The sequence below is a fragment of the Phoca vitulina genome, unplaced genomic scaffold, assembly GCF_004348235.1.
Source record: "Phoca vitulina isolate PV1807 unplaced genomic scaffold, GSC_HSeal_1.0 scaffold25, whole genome shotgun sequence".
Lineage (NCBI taxonomy): Eukaryota > Metazoa > Chordata > Mammalia > Carnivora > Phocidae > Phoca > Phoca vitulina.
Window position 1 is genome coordinate 27,949,291 of NW_022589728.1, and position 26,834 is coordinate 27,976,124.

General features: G+C 35.6%; 1 protein-coding gene across 2 annotated transcripts in view; it reads left to right on the top strand.

Moving 5' to 3' along the window:
• The first annotated feature begins 12,953 nt into the window (after positions 1–12,953).
• The window catches only part of ZC2HC1A (zinc finger C2HC-type containing 1A), a 49,683-nt gene continuing 35,802 nt past the window's right edge, over positions 12,954–26,834 (top strand). Inside the window, exons 1-3 of one of the 2 annotated variants that reach the window (XM_032421728.1) lie at positions 12,954–13,065; positions 21,865–21,938; positions 24,071–24,187. In XM_032421728.1, the coding sequence (XP_032277619.1) occupies positions 13,050–13,065; positions 21,865–21,938; positions 24,071–24,187 (207 nt within the window). In that variant the 5' untranslated portion in view covers positions 12,954–13,049. The remainder of the gene's footprint in view (positions 13,066–21,864; positions 21,939–24,070; positions 24,188–26,834) is intronic. The other variant, XM_032421727.1, reaches the window with a different exon arrangement.

The following is a 26,834-nucleotide window of genomic DNA, read 5'->3' on the forward strand; positions in this document are numbered from 1 at the left end:
TTTTTCACTATTTATTTTTGTTATATCAATTCCTATAATTTACTGAATGAGATGAATTTCTAGCCCATCAAGTACCTCTGTAGAAAAACACAGCCAGCCAGAATATATTATGCAAAAATGGTCACTGACTCTGTTACCTTCTGAGATTTTAGGCAATGCTTCTTAACATCAATACAAAATTATACTGGAAGCTGCAGTTGGACAAGTAGCCAAATGGAATTTCTGCCTTGAGAAACTGAGAAATGGCAAATGGAATTGAGGGATTAAGAAATGGTAAAAATAATTTATGGAAGAGGAAAAAAAAGGTGAATGCAACATTTCTTTCCCTGGAGAAAATAGCATGAAACATTATCTGACTTAATCCTTTTTAAGTTTTTCTAAATTCTATTATTTTCAATATGGTATTCAATCTAATTTATCAATTTATGGATTTTTAGTGTACTAGCATTCACAAAATATATTAGACTTTAACATATTAGTCTGTCTTCCTCATGTTCACCTTTTTACTTAGAAAACATATTACATTTTATTCAATTTTATACCCCATATTACTAAAAGTAAGGATAAAAGATACTGCTGTTTAAGAGTGAAACATTAGACTGAGATGTGAAAAAATGTGAAAAATCATTTGGATATTTTGAAAGTTCCTATCTGGAAATACATATAAAATAATAAAAAGAACCTTCTCATTTTCAATTTAAAAAAAAATTTTTAAATTTAATATTAATTAACATATAGTGTATTATTAGTTTCAGAGGTAGAATTCAGTAATTCATCAGTCTTATATAATACCTAGTGCTCATTACATCACGTGCCCTTCTGAACGTCCATCACCCAGTTACCCCATCACCCCCCTCCCCTCCAGCAACCCTTAGTTTGTTTCCTTTGATTAAGAGTCTCTTATCATTTGTCTCCCTCTCTGGTTTCATCTTGTTTTATTTTTCCCTCCCTTCCCCTATGATCCTCTGTTTTGTTTCTTAAATTCCACATAGGAGTGAAATATGATAACTGTCTTTCTCTGACGGACTTATTTTGTTTAGCATAACACGTTCTAGTTCCATCCACATTGTTGCAAATGGCAAGATGTCACTTTTTTGATGGCTGAGTAATATTTCATTAAATATATATATGTGTGTATACACACACACACACACACACACACACACATATATATATACACACACCACATCTTTTTTATCCATTCACCTGTCGATGGACATCTGGTCTCTTTCCATAGTTTGGCTATTGTGGACATTGCTGCTATAAATACTGGGGTGCAGGTGTCCCTTTGGACAACTACATTTGTATCTTTGGGGTAAATCCCTAGTAGTGCAATTGCTGGGTTGTAGGGTAGCTCTGTTTTCAACTTTTTGAGGACCCTCCATACTCTTTTCCAGAGTGGCTGTACCAGCTTGCATTCCCACCAACAGTAGGAGGGTTCCCCTTTCTCTGCATCTGCACCAACATTTGTCGTTTCCTGACTTGTTAATTTTAGCCATTCTGACTGGTATGAGGTGGTACCTTATTGTGGTTTTGATTTGTATTTCCCTGATGCCGAGTGATGTTGAGCATTTTTTCATGCTGTTGGCCATCTGTATGTCTTCTTTGGAGAAATGTCTGTTCATGTCTTCTGCCCATTTCTTGATTAGATTATTTGTTTTTTGAGTGTTGAGTTTGATAAGTTCTTCATCTCATTTTCAAAATTTGAAGAAGTGATTTAACTTAACATGGAAATTTCCAGTGATAAAAAAATGCTATTAATTTATGATGTGGCTCAGCTATTTGTTTTAATTTCACCTAATAGTAAGTTCACCTGTGTAGTATGTTTGTTAAAAATTGGTATTTAGAACCAAAATTTAATATCTGTGTTAATGCAAACTGGAGAAGCTTATATAAGAGACTTAACTATATCTTTAATATTTTAGTTTCTAAGTATCATAATCAAACCTGTGGTTTCAATGTATTGTTCTTAATGCTAAGCTTTCACAAATCTACTATACATGTAGATGTTTATGGGAATGGCATTAAGGGAATAAAAAAGAATTGGGTCTGACTTCCACATTGGGATCATCATTGAGCGTGGGCAAGGAGGACCAAGCACCAGGGATAAAGTTGATAATTCAGCAAAACTATGTCCTTGGAGTCAGATATGACCAAGAGAATATAAAAATATAAATTGGCAAAGTTCTTGGGGAAAAAAAGAGTGTTCAATTTAAATAAACTTCCGAAGGACAGACTGACCTCAAATAGGTTAATTCTGTTCTAGACTTGTGTTAACACTGTCATGCTGCTGCAATTTTTAGCCAGACTTCACAGAATTATTGGGCAAAGTGCTCATCATTTGGAGCACAAAATGTAATTTTGCAATTTCTCTCTATTGTTGTCTCTAAGGAAGAACTATAAAGTGTTTGTTATAAAGATGCTTCATTGTGTAAAAACCCAAAAATTCCAACATAGAATATTCTTTTCCATTTTTGCATTTCTAAGGTCCATTTGTAAAGGATACATAATGAAACCTCATTTTTAATTTCAAAATAAATTTACTTTAAATTTCTTGGCTACACTGGTACTACTAGATCTCTGTAAATAAAAATAGTAAAAAAAAAAGTATTGAAACCTCAAATATTTAGACTTCATATTTATATACCACACACCTCAATACAGACCCAATCATGTTTATTTATTTTTTACTATGTGGAAGTAGGAAGTATAAACCCTATATTAATTATTTCAACTCTGGCTGCAAAGATATATCGAAGCCAGAATCTATAAGCCTCAGTTAGGAATTTAATGACAAATCTTGAAAGAATGAAAGACAATTGCCATATTTGTTTTTGAAAAAACAGAGTCATTGTATTTGCTAGATAGATAAAAGTTTATGGGTATTTATAATTCCACATCAAAAAAATTTATGTTATATCTATTTTATTCTGTATCTTTTTTACCATAAGTTGTTTTTTTAATTTACCATTATTTACTATTTAATTTTTATCTATTTGCTAAGAGAGTCAAAGTGCTTTCATAAAACAGTGAAAATACTATTATTTATAGTTTTAAGGAATTTTCACTTATAACTTTGAGGCAATGACAGTTTGTTATAGGGAATTTCACTTGGTTTGGAAATGTGTGTTGGTTCACTTAATGCTGAATCTTAAGTTGAAGATGATTAAATTTACCCCTGATCTTGTGATAGTTAACTCATTATCTTTATTCTGTAATTTCGCATATACAAATGATTTGACTTGTTAGTAAGCCCCCCAAATTTTAGTTCTTCATATCTTGGTACAGAAATATCTGTAAAAAACACAACGACTTTAATAATTTCTAAAAAGAAACACAAATCTTTCTTTGACAAAATACATCTTATGCATTATTGAAAATACCATATTTAGCTTTATATTCTGTCTTGAAGTTTCCCATTATTATAAATTACCAAATGCATATTTTTGTTTCAAATGAACTTCTTTGCCAATTTCCTATTTCTTCCATTAGCATTTCCATTCTTCTAATCATCCAGACTAGTCATCTTAATTTTTAATTTGCCTTCAATTCGATGGTCTCACCATAAATTGCTTTTATAATTCAGTTTTAGGAGAAAATTCCTGAGGAATCAGAATACTTCCTAATAACTGATAAAAAAAAGATCTTGTAACTCAGTTTGTTTTTTCTTAGTTTGGGTAACCTTAATTGCCAGAAAGCCATGGAGTTATGGTTAATCCTCAATTATAATAGCCATTTTATCTAGTTTGTGTAAAACTGACAGATAAATTATTATTCAACAAATACCTAATGAGCATGTATTATATGTAATAAGTTAAAACTAGTTTTTATTATAATTTTATTTCTTTGTGATTTTTTTTTTTAAAGATTTTATTTATTCATTTGACAGAAAGAGAGAGAGAGCACAGGCAGGGGGAGCAGCAGAGGGAGAGGGAGAAGCAGGCTCCCTGCTGAGCAAGGAGCCCGATGCGGGACTCGATCCCAGGACCCTGGGATCATGACCTGAGCTGAAGGCAGACACTTAACGCACTGAGCCACCCAGGCGGCCCTGTCCATGATTTTTAATGGTAAGATTATATTTTAATGATGTTATTAGAAGTTGTTTTAATACTGGAAGTAGATAAATGCATGCAGATGACATGAAAAAAAATGCATCTGACCCATCGACAAGGCCTATGAATTCTCTTTGAAATATTTACTATATCCTTTTTGATTTCCATACTAATATTAAGGAAAGACACACTCTGCCTCAATCTGTCAACCTGTGCACACACCCTCTTTTTGGGTGACATTTAACAGTAAGTCACTATAAATTACACTGCCAGACAAATTGTATGTCACTTTTTATTTTTCCAATACTATGTCTAAATAAATGCTGCTATGGACTGAATTTTGTTCTCCCAAAATTCATATGTTGAAGCCCTAACCCTCAGTGTGACTGTGTGTGGATATAGGTTCTTTAGAAGGTAGCAAAGGTTAATGAAGTTATAAGGGTGGGAGTCCTACTTCAATAGGATTGGTGACCTTAGAAGAAGAGAAAGAGAGAGGGAGATCTTTCTCTTTTTTTTTTTTTTTTAAGATTTTATTTATTTATTTGACAGAAAGATAGAGAGAGCCAGAGAGCATAAGCAGAGGGAATGGCAGAGGGAGAGGAAGAAGTAGGCTCCCCACTAAGCAGCTCGATCCCAGGCCCCTAGGATCATGACCTGAGCCGAAGGCAAACGCTTAACCATCTGAGCCACCCAGGTGCCTTGATCTTTCTCTTTCTACCAGTGGAAGAACACAGCAATAAATTTATTCTTTATAAGCCACAAAGAGAGTCTTACCAGAACCCAACTATGCTGGCACCCTGATCTCAGACTTCAGCCTCAAGAATTGTGAGAAAATAAGATTCTGTTGTTTAAGCCTAATCTACAGTATTTTGCTATGGCAGCCCAAGCTGACTAAATAACTTATGTTATATAGCTCAACTAAGCTTTACTGTAGTTCTAACAATGGAAGTATTGGATAGTAACCCAACCAATAATAAAAAAAAATAGCATTTTGTTTCACATTTTGCTACTATTTTTTGTGGGTGATCTACTTAAAGGCACCCTTTGGTGGCTAGTGTAATTAGCAAGAGAAGATGTGTACACTTGTACCCTGGAGATGAGTAATATTAAATATTATAAAACTATACCCCTATATCTACCAACTCTGTTACCACAATATATGTACACATGTGCATCAACACATGTCTATATGGAGTGTGTATACACATATATATGGAGGAAAGGTTTATTTTAAGCAATTGGCTCACATGATTGTGGAAGCTTTCAAGTTCAAAATCTGCAGGGTTATGCCATAAGGTTGGAAATCCAGGGTAGAGTTATAGTTTGAGTCCCAAGGCAGAATTCCTTCCTGCTCAGGGAAAGACAGTCTTTGTTCAACTGACTGGATGAGGCCCACCCACAATACGGAAGACAATCTGCCTTATTCAAAGGTTACCAATTTAAATGTTAATCTCATCCAGAAAACACCTTCACAGAAACATCCAGAATAATTTCTGACCAATTATCCAGAAACTGGCCTAGCCAAGTTGACACATAAAATTAACCATCACACATAGATTCTGTCCTTAAGAGAAATAAAGAGTAATTCATATGATTTGCTTTTATTTCATTCCATGGACAGTTTATCAGTCCTCTCTTTCCTGATCTGAAACTTGAGAGAGTAGAAATCCAATGCCTTCCCTTGTCGTTCTCAATAGGCTCACTATTCTTACTAAGAAAAAGCAGTTTTGCTATAGTATATGGATCTCAAGTCAGACAATCTATTTACCTATTCCAACCCCACTACTATTCACTGTAACTTTGAAAAAGTCACTTAGTCTTATTGAATCTCAGTGTCTTCAACATGAAAATGGGAAGAATAACATCTACCTCACAGGTAGGTTATGAGGACAACATGAGAGTTTGTGGAAAATGGTAAGCATAGTAACATATTAACCCTAACCATTATGTGTTAAATAAAACCTCTCTGACTACTTAAAAGAACTATTTTGAAAACTACACCATTCACTCATATCTATTCAGTCATTTAGCAAATATTTATTGAATACCAATGACTGTAGTATTACACTAAGCTTCTCAAAAACAACAGTACCCTATGAAAATGTAGATTATCAAAAACACTGAATAGCTAATATTCTGTATAGTTATTATCAACTCAAGTACAGCTAGGCATGGGATGGAATAACTTTTAGTAATAGCACTAGGTCATTAAATTGGCATTACTACATACCTATAAAGGGATCTTGGGTTAGGTTCCCTAGAAGCAGGGACCAAGAGGGGAATTCTCCTATAAGTGATTTGTTAGAGATGACTCCTCTTGAGTGAGAGAACTGCAACTTCCAGTAAAGGGAATTTGAAACTGGCAACAACAACCTCTGCTACAAAAGGACACTGACGTTCATAATAACAGAGGCACTGCAAAGGTGTTAAGAGCTCTCTGAATTCTCAAAAAAGAAAAGAAAAAAGACTGACATTCACTGTAGTCTTTTACAGTTTTAAAAATTGGTCCTTCCTTGAATTACATATAAATTAAGTTCCTATGAACACTATTATTTTATTATCTGGAATTTCTCCTTCTTATGAAAATATAAACTCCATTTTGTTTTGAAAACAGAGCCAGAGGAAATCCTTATTTCTGTTTTCTTGATTATCTGTTAGCTGCTAAGAGACCCAAGTGTACTTAAGGCTTAAGCAATTCTGTTTCTTAGAAACAGCAAGCAAACAATTGTTGGATTCATATTACAAAATTAGATAGACAATATACCAAATTTATTCTAAGTAAGAAGTAAATAGAATAGTGTACTTTCAATGTAAAACTGTAATAAGCAATTTTTCTAGAAAGATAGGTTTGCAAATGTGGACATTTGTATAAATAGTTAATGGCAGATAACTCTAATAACATGCATAGCTACAATGAAAATTAGAGCTTTAGTTTTTCACTTTCACCTGTTTGTTCTTTTTTTTTTTTTTTTTAAAGATTTTATTTATTTATTTGACAGAGAGAGACAGCGAGAGAGGGAACACAAGCAGGGGGAGTGGGAGAGGGAGAAGCAGGCTTCCCGCGGAGCAGGCAGCCCGATGCGGGGCTCGATCCCAGGACCCTGGGATCATGACCTGAGCCAAAGGCAGACGCTTAACGACTGAGCCACCCAGGCGCCCCTCACCTGTTTGTTCTTAAAACCAAGTAATCAATTATATTAGTAATTACACGTATTCATAAGGTGAATTCTCATACAGCTGTTTCCATTAAAAGGTAGCTGGAGAAACTATAGTATCTAATAATTGCTTTAAGAAGCAGACTCACAAGGCTTTTAAAATCATAAAGAAGTACCAAGATATTCACTTATGTGATTTATAATGGGAAACTTTTCCTTTTCTGTCCTTAGTATAAATATCCTAACATCATCATTAACACTACATAATATTTATTTGCAATACGTTACAGCATTTTTAAGGCCCCAGCAAGCTGCTATGATTAATAATAAGGCAAGGGGGAACGGACTCATGATTTTTTTTTTCTTTTTTTCTATTCCTCCAGGTGGGAAAAGGGGCACCTAAGAAAACTTGGTTCTCCTGGCAACAATAGGCAAAAAGCTCAAGTTCACAATGTGTCAAAACAGTTCTAGGCATTGGTTCTTATTTGAATTTTTAGAGTTACTCCATAACACACAGGACACTAGAAAAAAAAAAATGTTTCTGCTGTCCTCCCTAATCTGTATCTACATTGTCTCTGTTTCTTTAGGATTAGATTTGGTTACACTAATAGAAAAATGTGTAAGCAAATACTCTCATAATCTAGAGGTGAAGAGAACTCTAACTCTAATAAAAACTCAAATGTACAATTCATAAGAAAAATATATTGATGGACTTGACAGAATTAAAGTTAAAAACTTCCATTCAATGAAAGGTATAATAGACAAAGTTATCAAATATGTCACAAACTGGAAAAAGATTATCAAAATAACCAAAACAGCAAGAAGTCAACATCTAAAATATATAAGGAATTCACAAATCCATAAGAATAAATGAGAATCCCAATATAAAATATGGATAAAACTAGGCAGTTCACTGAAAATCAAATCTGAATTTGCAAGTATATAAAGAGATGCCCAAGTCTTGATTTTCAACAGATTGGTAAAAATTTGAGGTAAGCCAGCTATTAATGAGTTATAGGAAGATGAGTGCTCTTGCACATGACTAATGGCAGTGCATACTGGTACAGCCATTGTAGAGAACAATCTGGGTGTACTCACTAGAAATGAATATGATCCAGTAATCCATTCCAGGGATGCATCCCAGAGAAACTTAAGCCCAGGTTCATAAGGGGACAGGCACAAAGATGTTCATTGTAGCAGCAGGTTAGAGGCATTTGGGTGCCCATCACTATAGAAATGGGTAAACAAAATGTGGTGTATACATACAGTAATTCAGCATGCAGAAGCAATAAACTAGTTATATACAGGAGCATGGGTGAATCTCTAAATGATTATTTATTTAAAAATTACAAATTGAATGAAGGCTACAGTATAATGTCATGTATATAAATTAAGAACAGATGCACATATAAAACAGTACCACATATGTTTCAAGGAACCACATATATCCAAAGATATCTGTGAGCTTTGGAACTTAAATGCAATATAAGGGTGCTTATAGTGAGGAGGTTGGTAAATAGAGTTAAAATGGTGGATGAAAGTCTAAGTAGTAAAATGGGGGAAGAAAGATGCCTTTGTGTAGGCAGTTAACATATGTGTTGTACACTGGTAAGTATTATTAACTCAACACCCTGCATCTGAGATTAAAAATATATGAATTATATAACTATAATGCCTATGCTTTGTAACTTAGGAAAAAATATTACATCATGAATAAATATATTTAATTACTCTTCTTGTTTCTTTACTGACTATCCCAGAACATGCCAGACTTCCATTAATTTCTTAAGTCTTATGCTATTGTCCCCCTCATCCTTGGTGATCTTTACCTATCCAATGATAGCCTTCAAGATATAATTTAAGTTCTACTTCTTCATAAGACCTTTTAAATTGTTCTATTCATGCAAATGTCTCCCTGAAACCAATTACTTTTATAAGCTGTACCAAATCATCTAAGACTTAATAATATGTTGAATATATTGTCCTCTATCACTGTATTATGTCTTGCCCAGGGCTTCCTCTACTAGATGTTAACTGCACAGAAAGCAGAGAGACGTCTTTGGAGCTTCCTGTTGTGCCGAGAACAGAGTTGTATATGTGAGAGTATTTGGATTAACAAATTTTCAGATAAGATTTGGGACTGTGGTGGCAAGGGATGGATAGATGGGATCCTAACTGAAGGTTGAAAAAATGTATCTCATTGCTGCTGAGAATTAATTTTGAAGGTGGAGAGAATAGAGATTCCTTTTGGAACTGGAGATTCTTTTGGAACTAGAGGAGAAAGAGTGGAATAATCACTATCATACTGTGAATGGAGTAGCCTTCCAATCAATGAAGGAGATGAAGCTTGCTTTAAGTTCCTCCTTTTTTTTTTTTTCCTTTTCTCAGTATTTCCTTATTTAGGACTATCACTATATTTTTCCCTGAACACTTAAAGAAATTTGTTTTTACTTCAATCTACAAAATAAAACTAGTAAGAGCCAACTCAGGATGTGCTTCCGCTATCTAGAAAACTCTTCAACAGCTCCTTCTCCCCTTTTAGGGGAAATATGCTTCTTTTGTTCTTGATGAAAACTATCATTTTGTTATGATTACTAAATGTGTGAATTACTAAATTATAGTGGGCCATTCCTCTGGAGGCTGTGGAGAGAAGAAATGCCTTACATAGTGGGAGTTGATAAACTGAGTTGGATTCTCACTGAGATTTAGAATCACATTTAGCTATGCTCTGAAAATGATTTCAATGAGAGCCAAATGTTGTCTCTGAAAGGGAAATTGATCTTTGAGTAAGATCCAACAGGAGGTGGGAGCTTTGAAACAAGAAGATATATGTGGCTTGCTCAGCCCTTTGGAAGGTGCAAAAGATAAGTGGACTGGCTCCAGGAAATAATGGTTGAAGAGAAAGTAATGCAAGGCATAAAGAATCAAGGATATGATGTAATAAGACAGGGTCCAATATCTATTTCAGCTACTTACTAATTTTGTCACCTGTATTGAGTCAATAAACATCTCTGAACCTTTGCTTTCTTTTTTGTATGATAAAGAGGTGAGAGAATCTTTATTTTGTATTCATCTATGAATGTTACCATCAGCTAAAAAGATCACTTGGCAGCTAAAAAAAATATGAACAGATAAGGAACATAAGAGAAGGAACTGAGCTTCATTCATTTTAATAACTGGCTAGTAATCATTTTAGTAACTGGCTAATAAAGAAATGGGCCTGAAATATAGTAGGTACTCAACAAATATTTGTTGAATGGATACATCAGAAAAATGGAATAAATCAAGAGGAAGTAAAGTCAGAAGAGAACACCAAGACCAGACTCCCAGGCCAGGCATATAGGAGACAGAGGATGGAATTTAGGAAGGCAGATAAGAAACTGTCCTCTTTGCACAGAGGTCAGGACCAGGAAAAAAGCTGCAGGAGCCAGTATAGCTGTAGCATAAAAGTGCTGAGGGCCTATTATCTATACAGGAGATTAGCAGCACGTTTGAAAGAATTAAGATTCACAGTAGTAATGCCTACCCAAGTATACCTTCAACAACATGTCTGAACAATTAGAATTATATTTAAGGCAGCTAGAAGGCAAGGTGAGGAAGGGAAGTGAGGAGTCCCATGAAACTGCCATAGGTAAAATCAGACATACACTAGTAGTATAAATATGGCAAACAAATTAATCTGAGACATCTAGAAAATGAAGAATTCTGAAAAATGAAAATTATAGTATCTACTCTGAAGAACTGTTTTGAAGATTAAATAAGTGAACATATGAAAAGGACTTAAAATATGCCTAACATGATTTTTAAAATTGTATTGTTATCATTATTATTGCCTTATTGTTTTTGTTGTTGCTATAGCTATTATGCATAATAGAGTATGTATTAGCCAACTCAATCTTTAGCTTGACTTCAGTTCAAGAACTTGTAATTTGTAAAGTAAATTGCTTCTTTATTTTTGGGTTTTCTTCCAAGTGTGGTTTTTTCCTCCTTTGTGCTCTTTTAAAAGTCCTCCCCATCCACTCCCCCCCACAATTCTAGCTTTGTTTTAGAAACACCAAGGAAAAAGGACCTTTCCACTTAGGCCAGGGAGGCTAAGTGGGAGGTGGCTGTGGTCTGGCCATTAAGGCCTAGGATCTCAGATGTTAGAGGAACAGAAAAGTCAGAGCAGAACCATGGGAAGGGCAGGAATAGAAACAGGCATGGTTCAAGTTTTCCTTCACATGACTCTGTGTAAGAGATGAACCATACCACATTCAACTGTACTTAGATAACTTTCCCAATAAGAGGTGATGTCCCCCTCTAGTGTTTGTTTCTAGTTTATATAGTTGACCCTTGAAAAGAACAGGTTTGAACTGTGAGAGTCCACTTACATGTGGATTTTTTTTTTATAAATACAGTATTGTAAATGTATTTTCTCTTTCTTATGATTTTCCCAATAACATTTTTTCTCTAGCTTACTTTATTGTAAGAAGAGTATATAAATCATATAATGTACAAAATAGGTGTTAATTGACTGTTTATGCTATTGGTAAGGCTTCCAGTCAATAGCAGGCTATTAAGTTTTTGAGGAGTCAAGAGTTACAGGTGGATTTTCCACTTGCAGGTGTCAGTACCCCTAGCCCCCATATTATTCAAGGGTCAACTGTAATACCTTCATCTGAGTGGGGAGTAGGACCATTTGCTTCCTAAAGGCTACTGCTTTGTAAGATACATACTTTTAACAGTAGACAAAGTTAAATGTGATGTGAAAACTCTGCAACTGAACAGATAAATAAGAAAATTAATATAACATTTGTTACAGAAATTATATTAATACTGATAACTTGCCAGTAGATATACGAGAGTTAACAAATATGGTTTATCACTGCTAAATCAAATTTTCAAAGAAATTTAGTTCTAGTGAAATGTGTTAGACTGTTAAATAAAAATTTTAGCTAGTTTTGAAGTTACCTTCATCCCCAAAAGGTTTTGACTCTGACAGAAATAGGCCTCATTCCGTAAGTTAGTTCCGCCCTTAAACTCCTTGATCAAACATGATTTTGGTATTAGTTCATAAGTTATGAAGCCAGCAGAGTATTTTAGTTAAAGGATGATAAAGTATAGGGTCTGGGTAGGCCCAGAGTAGATGAAGATGAAGGGGGGGCTGGGTTTCACTTCTAATTTTCCGCCCAAGCTTTCATGCTGAGAAAATTGTTTCCAAGTGTTTAGAGCGATCTCAGTTCTACAATCCCAGACACAAAGTATGATTTCGGGAGGCGGGGGGGAGGGAGTGCCTTAACTCCTAAATCTGTGTGTGACTATCAGGTCTAGGGCATACACTCAGGTAACGTCGTGTGACCAGCTAGCGGAAAATGGAGAGTGCGCTGCATATACGCAAGTAGGGCGTGTGTTTGGTTTGCCTGTTTGCTTAGAGCCCTCAGAGAGGGAGAGACGAGAAGAGAGAACGGCACTGACTCACTGAGGGACTGGTGAAGGGCTGCCCATGAGGTGCTGAGACATTCTAAATGAAAGGATAGTGTGTGAGGGAAACAAGTCTACAGTCAGGAGAACAAAGGCGTCGTTTAGCGACAGTACGCAACCTGAAGCGGTTTAGGCTTACCGGGAGGACGACCAGGAGAGCTCAGTCCAGGCTGCTGCAGAAGGCGCGCCTCCCCGTGAGGCCCCGCCTCTCCTGAGCCCCGCCCCGCCAACGTCGGGCCAATGGGAGTCCAGGATGTTAGCGGGTGGGAGGTGCGGCCGGGTTGCTACAGCCGGAGCTGGGCGGTGGCGGCGGCGGCGGTGGCGGCGGTGGCGGCGGCGGGTGCTGGGGGAGGCATCTCGCGGAACAAGAGGCGGTGGCGCAATGGAGGGACTGGAAGGTGAGGAGGTGAAGAGGTGTGGGCCGGGCGGTTAGAGCGGGCCTGGAGCAACCCGGGGTGCCCAGGACAGCGGTGCCCGGGAGGCGAGGGCTGGACCGAAGTGGTGGACCCCGCCGCTCCTCGGGAGGCCCTGGCGGGCAGTAGCCTTACAGCCCCCAACACCGTGGAGCTAATGATCCTCTGGCTGCCCCGCCTCAGACGGTCTTCAGCTGGGGTTCCCCACCGCGAGCCTGATACTGCCTTTGGCGTCTGCCTGCAGCTCTCTTCCTGCCATCTTTTGGTCTTGCCTGACTCCTGAGTGTCCTTTGGGTAATCACAGTCTCCGGGCAGATTTTATTTTTCTTGCCAAGTGGACTCTTCGTTAATGTCCATGGCCTCCCTACTGCCAGCCTCTGCTGGGTGTGTTTTCAGCCTCTAGCTCCTGACACTTTCCTTCGCCAGTTTCCCTAGGTAACCGTTTTTCTATTTCTACCGCATCTTCTATCGGAGGGATGCCAAGAGCATCTCCCAAGGAAGAGTCACTGGCCAGCTTCAGAGCCGGCACAATAGATTAACAGAAGGATTTAAGAGCTTATTAATGACGACTCAGTAAGGAAGAGCCGGCATTGATTCCTTATCTTGAGTTAATCCTTGTGCTGTAACCATGACTCCAGATTTTGCTTTGTTCCCAATTCTTTCACTTCTCTATTATTTTTGTCCATTTTATCCCCTGTAGTATAACATTTACCTGAAAACAACAAAGGAAAAAAAACCCAGCTAACATTGGCAACAACAGTTTCAAGGTTATTTTTCAAATTGTGGTTAATCCTTCCGATGAAAGATCGTGTTGCTTTGGTTTAGCTCTTTTTTCCCCCTCCTATTTTACATAGATTCAGGTGGAATTAAAAATAAACAGAGGCATTGAGCCCTGTATTGTTGCATGCCAGAGAGCAGATTATTTCAGGTTGTGTTATGAAGTGAAAAGTAATAACTGGTAACTTTTTGCAGGTACCAAAGCATACCAAAAAACAAATGTAATGATGAATATGATAGTTTTTCACGCTTTTATCCTCATAGTAAACAGCTGGAGAATGGTAGGTAAGAATTCTGATAATTTTCCATTTGTGGGCAGCAGCAGTATAATGACAAATGAAGGTCCTGTTCTCTGATCATTTAATTTATTTCAGGGAGATCATTAAGTTTCCATGAAATAGGAATTGTAATGATCATACTCCTTACTTTCAAGATACTATTTTTTTTTAGAGGACTCCGGGAGGCACCTTATTTTTTTAAATAAATTTAAAAATATGTGGTGGTCTTGTAGCATAGTGGGTAGGATCATGGGTTCTGGAATTCTTGTGATGTTATCATAACACACATTAAGTGCTTTAAAACAACTTTTCTGCAGATTTTTATTATTTTATTTAATATTTGTAATTAAGGCAAAGATCTTCATTGTTTTTTACTTATGTATGCTAAGCATGTAAAACAGTGTCTGACACGGAGTAGGTACTTAATAAATATTTGTGGTTAGATGAATGACTTTGTCTATGATGGGCACCATTCTAGGCCCTGGGGACGTAGCAAAAAAAAATACAGTCAAAAGCCCTGCTCTCATTGAGTCTATGTTATAGTGAATCTTATATTCTAGCAATACTAAGACATTACTATTGAAATCTTACTAAGAATGTTTTTAAAATATAGTGAAAACCTAGTATAGTATTCAATTACATGGGTGGAAAAATACATGTATTCTGATGTAATATGATACGTTATGAGGGGTATGTTTTATGGGCCCAGCTTGTGATGTATCATGGTAAACAGTACTTGCTCCTTACTTTTCAGGTTTTTTTTTTTTTTTTTTATTGTTTGTGTGTTTTTAACAAAATGAGTTACTATCATTAACTATAATGTGTTTAGTTTTAATTAGGTTAGGCTAAAAAATATGAAATTGTTTTTTTGTAGGGCAAAAAAATTGATTATTAGTAAGGTTTAAACTAATAAAATAAAAGATCCGAGAGTTTTTGTTGAAGTTAGAACAATGCCTTTCTTTCTTTCCTTTCTTCTTTTTTAAAATCAGTCCCTGTTAGGTCACATTTTGCAAAGATCAAAAGTTTGAATCTTAAGGTTCCATTCATTAATTCATTCATCCATGCCTTCATTTAATAAACATTGATGCAGTGATAAATAAGATAAAGTTTTACCCTTATTGGAAGTTAAAGTCTAGCACTTTTTTTTTTTTTTTTTAAGATTTTATTTATCTATTAGAGAGTGAGAGAGAGCAAGGGGTGGGGGAGGGAGAGAGAGAAGCAGATCCCCACTGAGCAGGGAGCAAGATGCAGGGGCTCATGACCTGAGCCAAAGGCAGAGGCTTTAACTGACTTAGCACCCAGGTGCCCCTAAAGTCTAGCACTTTGAAGTCTTTAATAAATGGTATATTGCTTATATTGCAATGTCCAGTAGAAAATCTCCAGGAATTTGCTCACCATGTCATAGTAATTGAGCAAATATTGTACTGTTTGGTGTTAGACCCATGTTTCTAGTTGAAACCAGTTACTGGACTAATCTTGATTACAAAACAAGAAAATATATGGACCCCTAAAAAATTCTTTTGAAGATTATCATACTCTTTTAAAAATTATTTGTGTATAAAGCATGTACCACTTATATTATTTTTGGTCTTCTGGGGCTTTTCTTGTTTCCTGGTCGTTAAGAGATGAGGTATTAGGCTGAACACTGTATTTCAAAACTAAATATAGGGGCACCTGGGTGGCTCAATTGTTAAGTGTCTGCCATCGGCTCAGGTCATGATCCCAGGGTCCTGGGATCGAGCCCCACATTGGGCTCCCTGCTCAGCAGGAAGCCTGCTTCTCCCTCTCCCACTCCCCCTGCTTGTGTTCCCTCTCTCGCTATGTCTCTCTCTGTCAAATAAATAAATAAAATCTTTTAAAAGAAAAAACTAAATATAAATTATCCCTCATGATTTTGTGTAACCTATATTTGAGCACTTCTGTGTTCTGTGTGTAATTGGAGCAAAACCTTTAATTCCTTTTCACCTAACTCTTGTGCCCTGTAGGTATACCTAAGGCCAGTAGAATTAGTTCTAGGCTTGGGAGAGTTCTAATCTCTCCTAAGCTTTTCATCTGTAAAATGGAGAGAGGTAAACTTTAAGCAGATTTAATAAATACACTGTTGTCATTTCTTTCATAACATCTTGATAAGTGGTTATTAACAGTTGTAACAGAGATCAGGCTGCCCATTCCTTTTTTGGTTTACTAAATTAGCAGATCTTAGTATACTGCCCTCTAAAACCTCATTGGAAGTCTAATTGCTCTTCTCTAGTGTACCTTAGATTTAGTTGAAGAAAGCATTCCTGTCCCATTAGGGTTTCCTTTTTGTTTTGTTTTTCTCTAGTCCAAACACATGCTAGTTTACTGAATAATTCTTCATCTTTATTGATTTATCTAGCATTCATTGTTTTTTGGTGCTGAGTTGGATGCTAGGTTATTTTAAAAGCCAGTGTATTAGAGAGGCCTATGTTTGGATCATTGTTTTGTTTCTTTTTAGCTCTGTGATTTGGTAAATCTGAGCTTCAGTTTCCTCAGCTATAAAAACTGGAGCTATTAAATACCAGTCTACCTGAACTATATTAATATTAAATGATGTCACATATTTAAAGCATTCAGTGAAGTGCCTAGGAGGCCCCCTCAGTACTTGTTTATTGGATGGGGAAACTCATAGGAAGTGTGTTAGGAGCTTAGGAGTGATTCAGTAGAGGTAAAACAGCATGCTTGGAAGGGATTGTGGGCATCTTACTAGATGGCTATGGCAGCAGGATAGGCTGGAGAAAGAAGAGACTGGAAATACGTATATGGGATGAGGATTTGAACTAAGGCACAGATAGTGGGAATTAAAAAGGGAGGATAGATTTAGAAGATATTTCTGAGTTAGAGAGGTGAGATATGACTGTTGGATATGAGAGAGAAAAAGAATCAAAGATAAAGGGCTGTCTAGCTTTGACTAAGAGGTAATATTAATATTTTTAACCAAGAAGGAAGACCAAGTGTGGGAGAAGAGGTAACGAGTTTCGCTTTAGAAATGTGTTTGTACAGATTGGGGGCTATCTAATAGAAATGTCTCATAGCTACTTGTAAATGTTTATGTGGAGTTTTAGCTTGGTAGTCATGACATAAAAGTGACAGCAAGTGGATACATTCACCTAGGAAAGTTTTACATAATTAAATGAGAAAAGAAGCTTGGGAGGAATTGATGCTTTAGGGTTGAGCAGGAAGTCTGTAAAGTGTTTTAGAAATTATCAAGAAAGGAAAGTGATGAGAAAATATTTACTGAGTAGTGAATATGTGCCAGAAAAAGCCTATAGCACCAGGTATAGCTGGAGGTCTAAATACTAACCAGGTCAAATGCTGCTTACCTTCTGAGATCTGAAAAACTTGGGCTTAGGAAGGAGAATTGTCATTGAAGCCAAGAGAAAAAGCACTTTAAAGGTGGAAGGGATTGATCAGTAGTGCCTCATGCTATGGAAAGGTCCAGTAGATGAGGATTCAAAAGAGGGCTTTGGATTTGGCAATTATTATTATTATTATTATTATTATTATTATTATTATTATTAATTTATTTTTAAGTAGACTCCATGCCCAACATGCAGCTTGAACTCATGACCCTGAGATTATGAGTCATATGCTCTCCAGTAGAGCCAGCCAGGTGCCTCTGGATTTGGCAGTTAGATCATGGTGGTCCTAGGGTCAGGATTTATGTTAGGGAAATAATAATATACTAAATCTCTTTTTTAAGACTGAGGAAGTTCTGCTCTAAGAAAATCCATTCGTTTAATCTAGCATTTGCCAAAAATGTGACCATGGAGCAAGGGATTTGAGGATGATTGGCGAAAGTGGAAATGACTAGTCAGGTTCAGACTGAGAAGGAAGGAAAGCTCAACCAGGAATGGGTTATCAAGAAGATGTAAATCATTCTGAGATCAAGAAGTGATTTAAAGAGAGGTAGAAGGTGGAAGTATGTGGTCAGAGAAGGTCTTGGGTATTTTAAGAGTCCAAAGGTGGACTGTTACTAAATTATTTTAACAGTCGTTATTTTTGTTGAACTGGAGTGATAGAGGAGTGGAGTGTGAAGGCTATGTGTTGAGTAGGTTAAGTGTGAATGTTGAAATCTAGGATGAGCTGAAAGAGGAAAATCTTTTGAGATTATTAGGGATTGTTGACCTGAGAGTAATTAGATTCTGAGAAGGATTGTTGGAAGAGGATGGTATAATAGATGCTATATGCTTCAAAATGAAGGTTTGTTTTAAAGGTTGACTTCAGATGAGCAGTGACCTGTGGTGAAGAATAGACATGCTACACAAAGGCCAGAACTGTTCTTAATTTCTAAAATTTCTTTTCTTTTGAAAATGTTCTTTCCTATTTCTTAAATATATCCATTTTAGAATGTCATAACTATTTAGATAACAGCGTATTATTTCACATCTATATATAATATATACATATAATAGTATTATATAAAGATACCATTTCAAGCCTTATGGTGCAGGTTTTGAAGTTGCTAAATACAGTAATGCATAACAGAATCAACACTGTGTGTGAGATAAATTTTATCAGGAGAGGTTAGCTTCTGGAAAGTTTTAGAATATTAAGGTACTTTATTTACGTGGTTTTGTGCATTTATTTGAGTGCTGCTTTCAACAGTGCTTGCTCTCTACTACAATAGTCAGCCCTTTGCGTATTGTCTCTACTATATTTTTATAAGCCTCACAATTTGCTAGCTTTTGCCACACAGGAGAGATTAGTGGAGTTTGCCTGCATGTGCTGGAGAGTAGTATTTTCTTATTTCATTGGTTGTAAAGCATTTTCATGTATAACATCTCAGATGATCCCTTAAATTTTAAGGTAGATTGAGCAGATAATATCCTCATTTAACAAATGTTAAACTGAGGCTATTTATATGATTAGTCATACATTATCTTCTAATTCATATAGTGAAGACTTTTCCAACAAGGAGAGAGACATCTTGTTCTTTGCTATAGTTCCTTGCAGATTCTTAGTTCTGTATGTAGACAGTGGAAGTGATTTTCTCAACATTCTACATGCTGCCTGAAGCATTCGTTCCACCATCTGCAGTTGGTCAACTGGTTTAATCATCCTTATATATGACCAAATTTTTGTTTAATTTAATACCAGTAAGAGTGGTATGTTATCATCCATGTACTTTTCTTGCTAATGTGATCTTAAGGTAGATTTTATTAAATACATATAGTATATTTATTATGGTGTATTGGAGATAGAAGGGGGCCATGTAGGTCATTTAACCTAACTTCCTTCCAAATTTTATACAAGAGGAAGCTGAACCTTTGTGAGGTTGAATATCTTGCCCAGGGAGTTACAGTTCTATGTGGTAGAGCTGGGACTTATAAGACAAATTTCAGTGCCTTTTTTGCTAAGCTGTCATGTCTTTTAATGAATACATGACAACAAAATGTAGCTTTGTGACTCTGAACCTAAGCTGCTTATTATGACCTGTTGGTAGAAGGGGGTGTTGACACTAACATACATGCACATGTTATATTTTGTGAATTATAGGGCTATACTGTATGACCAGCTAATATAAGAGGGAGGGAATTATAAATTTATATCTTTATTTATTTTGAATGAAGTAATGACTTAATTTTTTTCTTTTTTGAGGTAATTGTTCTTAAATGCTTTCTCTTCAATGCTGTTTCCTCTTTTGTATGCCTTTTAGTGATAAAGATGGTCTTTCCCTTTAAAGACAATTTGAACATATTTGATAACTTGTAGGAATTAATACCAAGAATTAGATTTTATTATATGCTGGTATTGTAGATGCTATTACATTAAAAACCGGGAGATGATTTGGTTCTTAGATATAGTGTGAAGAAGTAAATTATGTAGACTGTTAGCTTTATAAGAACAATGATTGTGTTATTCCACCCTAGTGTTATTACTTGATATGTGCTTGGCAAGTGGTAGGTGCCCAAGTAGGCACTCACTTTATTTCCATGGGTTGAAAATATTTTTCTCAATAGTTAATTTTTTAAAATTTTGCTTTGTCATTTATTCAACTGAAATATACTTTAGTGTAAGTAAAATATGTGATACTCTTTAACATTTTGTATTGATGAATTTTTAAATCATTCCTTAGAATTTAAAGGAATACATGAAAATTATAAATAAACTTAATACATTATGTATCATGTGGCATCACTTTGCCTATCATTATGAAGACATTATTTTTTTTTTTTTAAGATTTTATTTATTTATTTGACAGAGAGAGACAAAGCGAGAGAAGGAACACAAGCAGGGTGAGTGGGAGAGGGAGAAGCAGGCTTCCCACTGAGCAGGGAGCCCGATGTGGGGCTCGATCCCAGGACCCTGGGATCATGACCTGAGCCGAAGGCAGATGCTTAACGACTGAGCCACCCAGGGGCCCCATATGAAGACATTCTTAATGTATGTTACAGATTCTATCCAGCAATTGCCTCAACTTTTTAGATAGTTAGTGGAATTAAGTCCCTAGAAATGAGGTTGCTCTCCCTAAATAACCTAACCTCTGGTATTAGAGAAGAACAATTCAGGCAAATCTTTGCTTTTGTAGTGCCCACTGCTTAACTGCCACCATAGAGACATTGCCTCCATCTAAGATGACAGATAGTCACTATCTACCATTAAAATAGGGCAGTGGAGTGATAAGAGAATGAGAGAACAAAACAGTTTTTCTGTTACAGTTTGATTGTATTCCCACCCATGTTTATTTTGATTTTTCGTTAGTTTTCTTGAACTCACTAATTGCTTTGGAACAAATTATATGAAGTCATAATTGTACATTTCTCATGAGTTTCTTTAGGTTACTTATAAAACAAAGTGGCTTTCTATTTGTCTTTCATGTGATAAAGGAATTTTAACAGTAAAATATTCAGCAGAAAATAATGTTTAAGGTATAGATTCAAGTATCATTTTTAGAAAATTACAGGTATGGAAATAAATTTAGGTTTGATAATTGGCTAGATAACAAAATGACAAATTGACTCAGCTATGTAGAATTCCAAAGAATGTAGTCGTTTCTTTTAAATCAATTTAGTAACAAAATGTGTTGTATGAAAATGTATGATAGGTGCATTAAGTTTTGACTGAGTAAAAGTTTCAGCTACTTGTCCCTTATTTAATGAATTGTGCCATAGGACATAATATCTCAGTTTGCTCGTTCATTGAATTCTTATATAATATTATATGTATAAAATAATGAACAATTCATATAATAAAGGTAGCATAGTAACTAGGTGATTCTTTCTTTAAGGCATTATACTTCCTATTGTCTACTGTTAAACAGAACAAGATTCTTTTTATCTTAGAATCCTTAAATCATCTCAGGAAGCCATCTCACTGATCACCAATGTTATATCCTAATGCTTTGAAGATTAATAATATATAATATTAACCTTAAGGTAAACTTGGTATTTAAAGTTTGGTAATTTACAGTAGAGAGAGGCTATAAGTTCAGAGAATATAACAAATTGGTTTGGTTAAAATTAAAGAAAACAAAAGATTTCCAACAATATCAGTTTGGTGATACTTAAATCATGACTTCAGTATTTGGTATGTCCTTTTTGACCACTGATAACTCTAAGTCTTGTGCCTGTTTTAATAATATTGCTTATTCCAAAATGAAACAAGACATTTTCCACAAAAACTGACAACTTACATATGAAGACATTAAAATTCGGAAGTTTCACAATTTGAGCAAAGAATTTATTAATTAAATTCTTTTCTGTTTTAGAAAATGGAAGTGTCCAAGTGGGAGAATTGTTACCTTGCAAGATTTGTGGAAGAACGTTCTTTCCAGTGGCATTAGTGAGTACCTTTTTCCTTTGGATTATGATAGATCTGTAATTATTTGATATTTCAGGACAACTCTCATGGAAAGAACCTCTGTGGAATAATTTAAAGAGATACTGGCCAGTGTTCTTTGTTCAAGAGCATCTGTTCCATCTATGTCTTTCTTCTAGAGTGGTCTCTTTCCTTCGTAGTTTAGTCTTCAGAACTACTCTGTTAAAGTGTTAAAGTGTTTCTCTGTGGGAATATTAACAAAAACAAAACAAAAACTCAGAAATGCATGATTATGTATTTAAAGATAAAGAATGATATGTGTCTGGGATTTGCTTTAAAGTACCTCAGGAAAAAAAGCTGGGATAGATGACAAGATTGCTAAATTGTTGATAATTGTTGATGAGTAAATGGGAGTGCATGACACTATTCTCTTAATTCTTATGTATATTTGAAATATTCAAAGAAAAATTGTTTTCAATTAAAAGTGTACCTAAAACATATTATGCATTCTTTAGTTTTATTTAGTAACACAAATAGAAGTACTTTTAATTGATTTTAATATAAAATAGCCAATTAACTAGAGAATAAGGGAAAAAATGCCCATGTACCTAAAGTATTTTATTCTTACTTTAAATATAAAAATACATTTATTAATATTTTGATGTAGAATAAGGACTTTTCTTTGAATGTGAATCTGCTGATTAGAGTTCTGTCACAATCCAGAAAGCATGTTACTATTTCCAGTTTGTTTCTTTAAAGCAAAGCAAGGATTTAATGATCCAAAGTGTCCGTTGGACTATCGACTCCTTTTAAATAATGACAGCTTTTTTTCCTTTGTCTTTTAAAAACATCTTCCCCACACTTAACTCAATGATTTTTTGTTGTTGTTGTTTTTGTGTCATCTCACTGTTTTTCAAACCATTTTCAAAACATTCAGCTCAGTTTACATAGGAAAGAAAATGCCTTCTTTTGCCCTTATTTATTTAATATTTAATTAAATAATGTAATCACTATACAGCTACAACTTATATAATACATCAGATTTGGGAACAAGTACTGCATACTTTTGACACAACTCAATGTAAGAACAGACATCTATTAGAAAGTTGCCTGTTAGCCACGCTTCTAATTTTTTTTCATATTTAAGAGATTTTTATTCTAATAGCTGTAATTAATAGTACTTGCTTGTTAAAATGAAAACTGAAAACAAGTATGTAAAACAATTAATTTCTAAGTGTGTATTGAAAATGTAAGAGGTTGCATGATATCAAACCAACCAGTTCTGAGGTTTCCTCTTTTCTCAGATAAAGTTTAACAGTTCTAGCTTGTTCAGTGTTTATCAAAATACAAAAGAAAAAAAGTGCATATAGTGCACTTAGGTCGTCCATTAACATGTTTTATTTGGAAGAGGGAGAATGATTATTTATCCAGTAGGTTAACTGGAGGTCAGTTATGAGAGCGTCCATTGTAATGTCCCTAAAATGAATACATGAATGATTGAATGAATGAGTTGGCAGCCATATTAAAAAAACCTATAGAAGTGGAACGCTAGATAGCTCAAGAAAAATCATGGGTAAAGAAAGGTAAACTTGTTCCAGGAGGAAAGAAAGAGATAATTGTGGAGGAAGGACACAAATCGGACCACCAAGTCCTATTATTTTATGTTAACTTTATGGTAACATGATACAGTTATGTTAATAACTTTAGTAACCCAGACTACTACTATTGTGTTAACTTTTCTAATCCTCACACTAATGCAGTCTCTGTTTACATTTTTCCAGTATCTATTTTCATGTATTTAGTAATGAAGATAACTTTTTTTTCACTCAAATAACTTTGACTTGGTTACATTATTTTCCTTATTCTTAGTGTGAAAACTGGAATAGTCAATAACTCTTAATAAAATTTTGGAAGAGTATTTATCTATACTTTCTTGTCGTATATAGTATTCATACTTTCTTGAGAAAGATAACTTATAACATGCATTATATATACACTTTCTAACGATTTTAGTTAAAGCAAAGTATGTCTTACTTGTATATTATTATTATTTCATCTTCTAGTTTTTAAATTGGTCTCAAATGACAATTTGAAGTTTTATAGACTTCCTTTCTATAGAAAAGAAAATGATACGTTGCATTTCTTTATCTTAACAGAAAAAACATGGACCCATTTGCCAGAAAACTGCCACTAAAAAACGGAAGACTTTTGATTCAAGCAGACAGAGAGCTGAAGGAACTGATATTCCAACAGTAAAGCCTCTTAAACCTAGGGTAATTATATAGCTTTTTGAATAGTATGAACTTTGCTGCTATATATATTGAAAAAAAATTATCTGTTCTAAGATTGAAGAATAACGAGAATTCTGCTTCGTGTTTTCAGTTTAGAAATGATCAGAAATTTGTTTATTTTTAAACTTCTGCTAAGGGGAAACCAAACTACTGTCTCAAATCCTGTTACAGTGAGGTTTTTGTAGCATTGGATAGCCAATTGCTTAGCTGTAGGCTGGCAATAATTAAAAAGTCCTTACATGTTCTTTTTAAGTCATTGTTAATTATTGAAGCCTAATTTAAGTGCAGTGTATAAGTTTAAGCCTCTTAGTAGTATAGTCCCTCTCTACAAAAGCAAAGCTATAATTTACAGATACCTCAGCATAATAGATATTGATTAGCTTGATTGATTGTCAGTAATTGTGATCTTACGCTTTCTGGGGAAGTTTGGTCAGTTACTCAACTGTCCATGTATAGCCATTGTCAGTTTATTTTCTTTGAGAGCAGTGAATCTCCTTTAATAATCTCTCTTTAATACTGCCTGTGATGTTTTATATTGCTAAGAATAAAGCACATACTTTGTTCGACATAGTTTTAAAGAGTTAGTTCAGTGAAATAGTCGAAATTTGAGTACCTTATTGAATAGGTTTTTGAAATAAACCCTGCGTCAGTGATAATAACTTCTCCCATTGCTACAGGAAAACATTTCCCTGTGGGGTAATTAATCTTAGTAATAAAATCATTTGATAATAGAAAAGTCGAATGTTCATCTTTTTTTTCAGTCTATGTATAAGTGAAGGATGGTGAAATTTGAATAATGTACATAAACCATTATTTGATATTTTTCTTAGTACATCTGCAGATATATGATTATATTGGCTTTAATTAGCTAAGAGATAAACTATTGAAATTTTTCAACAGTGTAATATAGTGGGTGTGAAAATGACAGCTGGCTCAAGAGTCATATTGCCTGGATTTAACCCTTGCTCTGATACTTACCGTGATGTGTTGGGCAAGTTACTTAATCTATATATCTCTTTATCTGTAAAATGATGATAGTAATGGTAGTGTCTGTCTTGTGGGTTCTTATTGAATTTATCCACAGTGATCTCTCAATAAATGTTAGTTATACTATTTTTTTAAAAGATTTATTTATTTATTTACTTATTAGAGAGAGAGTGTGCACGAGCAGGGGTAGGGGCAGAGGGAGAGGGGGAGAGAATCTCAAGCAGACTCTGTGCTGGGCATAGAGCCTGAGGGGGGGCTCAATCCCACAACCCCGGGATCATGACCTGGGCCGAAATCAAGAGTTGGACACTTAACCAACTAAGCCACCCAGGTGCCTCTATCCTATTTCTTTTTAAGGGAGAAGGGTTCTAATAGTGAAAAAATTAATGTTCAGATAAAAGCAAAGTAAAAACCATTGCTTTACATGAAGTAGTTTAATTTCTTGGTACTTAAAAGTGTGGTTCATAGAGCAGTAGTATCAGTACTATTTGGCAACTTGTTAGAAATGCAGAATCTCAGGTCCCACCCATCAATACTGAGTTAGAATCTGCATTTTAAAAAATCCTTGGGTGAGTCATATGCACCTTAAAGTTTGAAAAACTGTGTATTAGAAGATTTTTTTATTTTTATTTATTTTTTTTAATTAAAGATTTTATTTATTTATCTGATAGAGAGAGACACAGCGAGAGAGGGAACACAAGCAGGGGGAGAAGGAGAAGCAGGCTTCCTGCTGAGCAGGGAGCCTGATGTGGGCCTCGATCCCAGGACCCTGGGATCATGACCTGAGCCAAAGGCAGATGCTTAACGACCGAGCCACTCAGGCGCCCCTAGAAGATTTTTTTAAAAAGCTTTTATTTATTTATTTGTCAGAGAGAGAGCGAGCGAGCACAAGCAGGGGGAGCGGCAGGCAGAGGGAGAAGCAGGCTCCCCACTGAGCAAGGAGCCTGATACAGAACTTGATCCCAGGATTCTGAGATCATAACCTGACACGGGGCTCCATCCCAGGACACTGGGGATCATGACCTGAGCCAAAGGCAGATGCTTAACTGACTGAGCCACCAGGTGCCCCTGTATTAGAAGATTTTAACATCATAGTGAAGTTCTCTCTATCATTATCTGTATCAAGGAAATCCTACAAAATCACAAGCAGAGTGGAGTAAAGCAGATGCGAACTCCATTTGGGGAAAAACTAAAGGCAGGCCTAATCCACAGAGTACAAAATATGTGTAAGGGCTGCCCAAAGCAACTGAGTTCCAGAAGAACCTACCTACAGAGGAAGTGCAGAAAGTTGCTGAAGGACCCATGGCCCAGAATGGGAACCTGTCACCTTAAAGGTGAAGGGTCTCCTCGCCTTAAAGGTGACTCCTTAAATGTGAGGGGTCTAATCAGGAAGTATAGACCCCTTGTTTACTACAGCCAACACAGGAATTGGGGTGAGTATAGGAACTTGGAATGCCAGGAATTGGAATGAGCCTGGCTGAAATTGGACAAAAACCAGGAAGGAGGAAGTAGGGAGATAAGGCACAGAGAGTTGAAGGGGGCCCAATGGCAGAAGCTCTCCAAAAAGCGCTAATGAAAAGAAAATACCCTTTCTGAAGGTAAGGGGCCCATCTAAAGGGCTAGGTCCTTTTTTTTGGGAAGT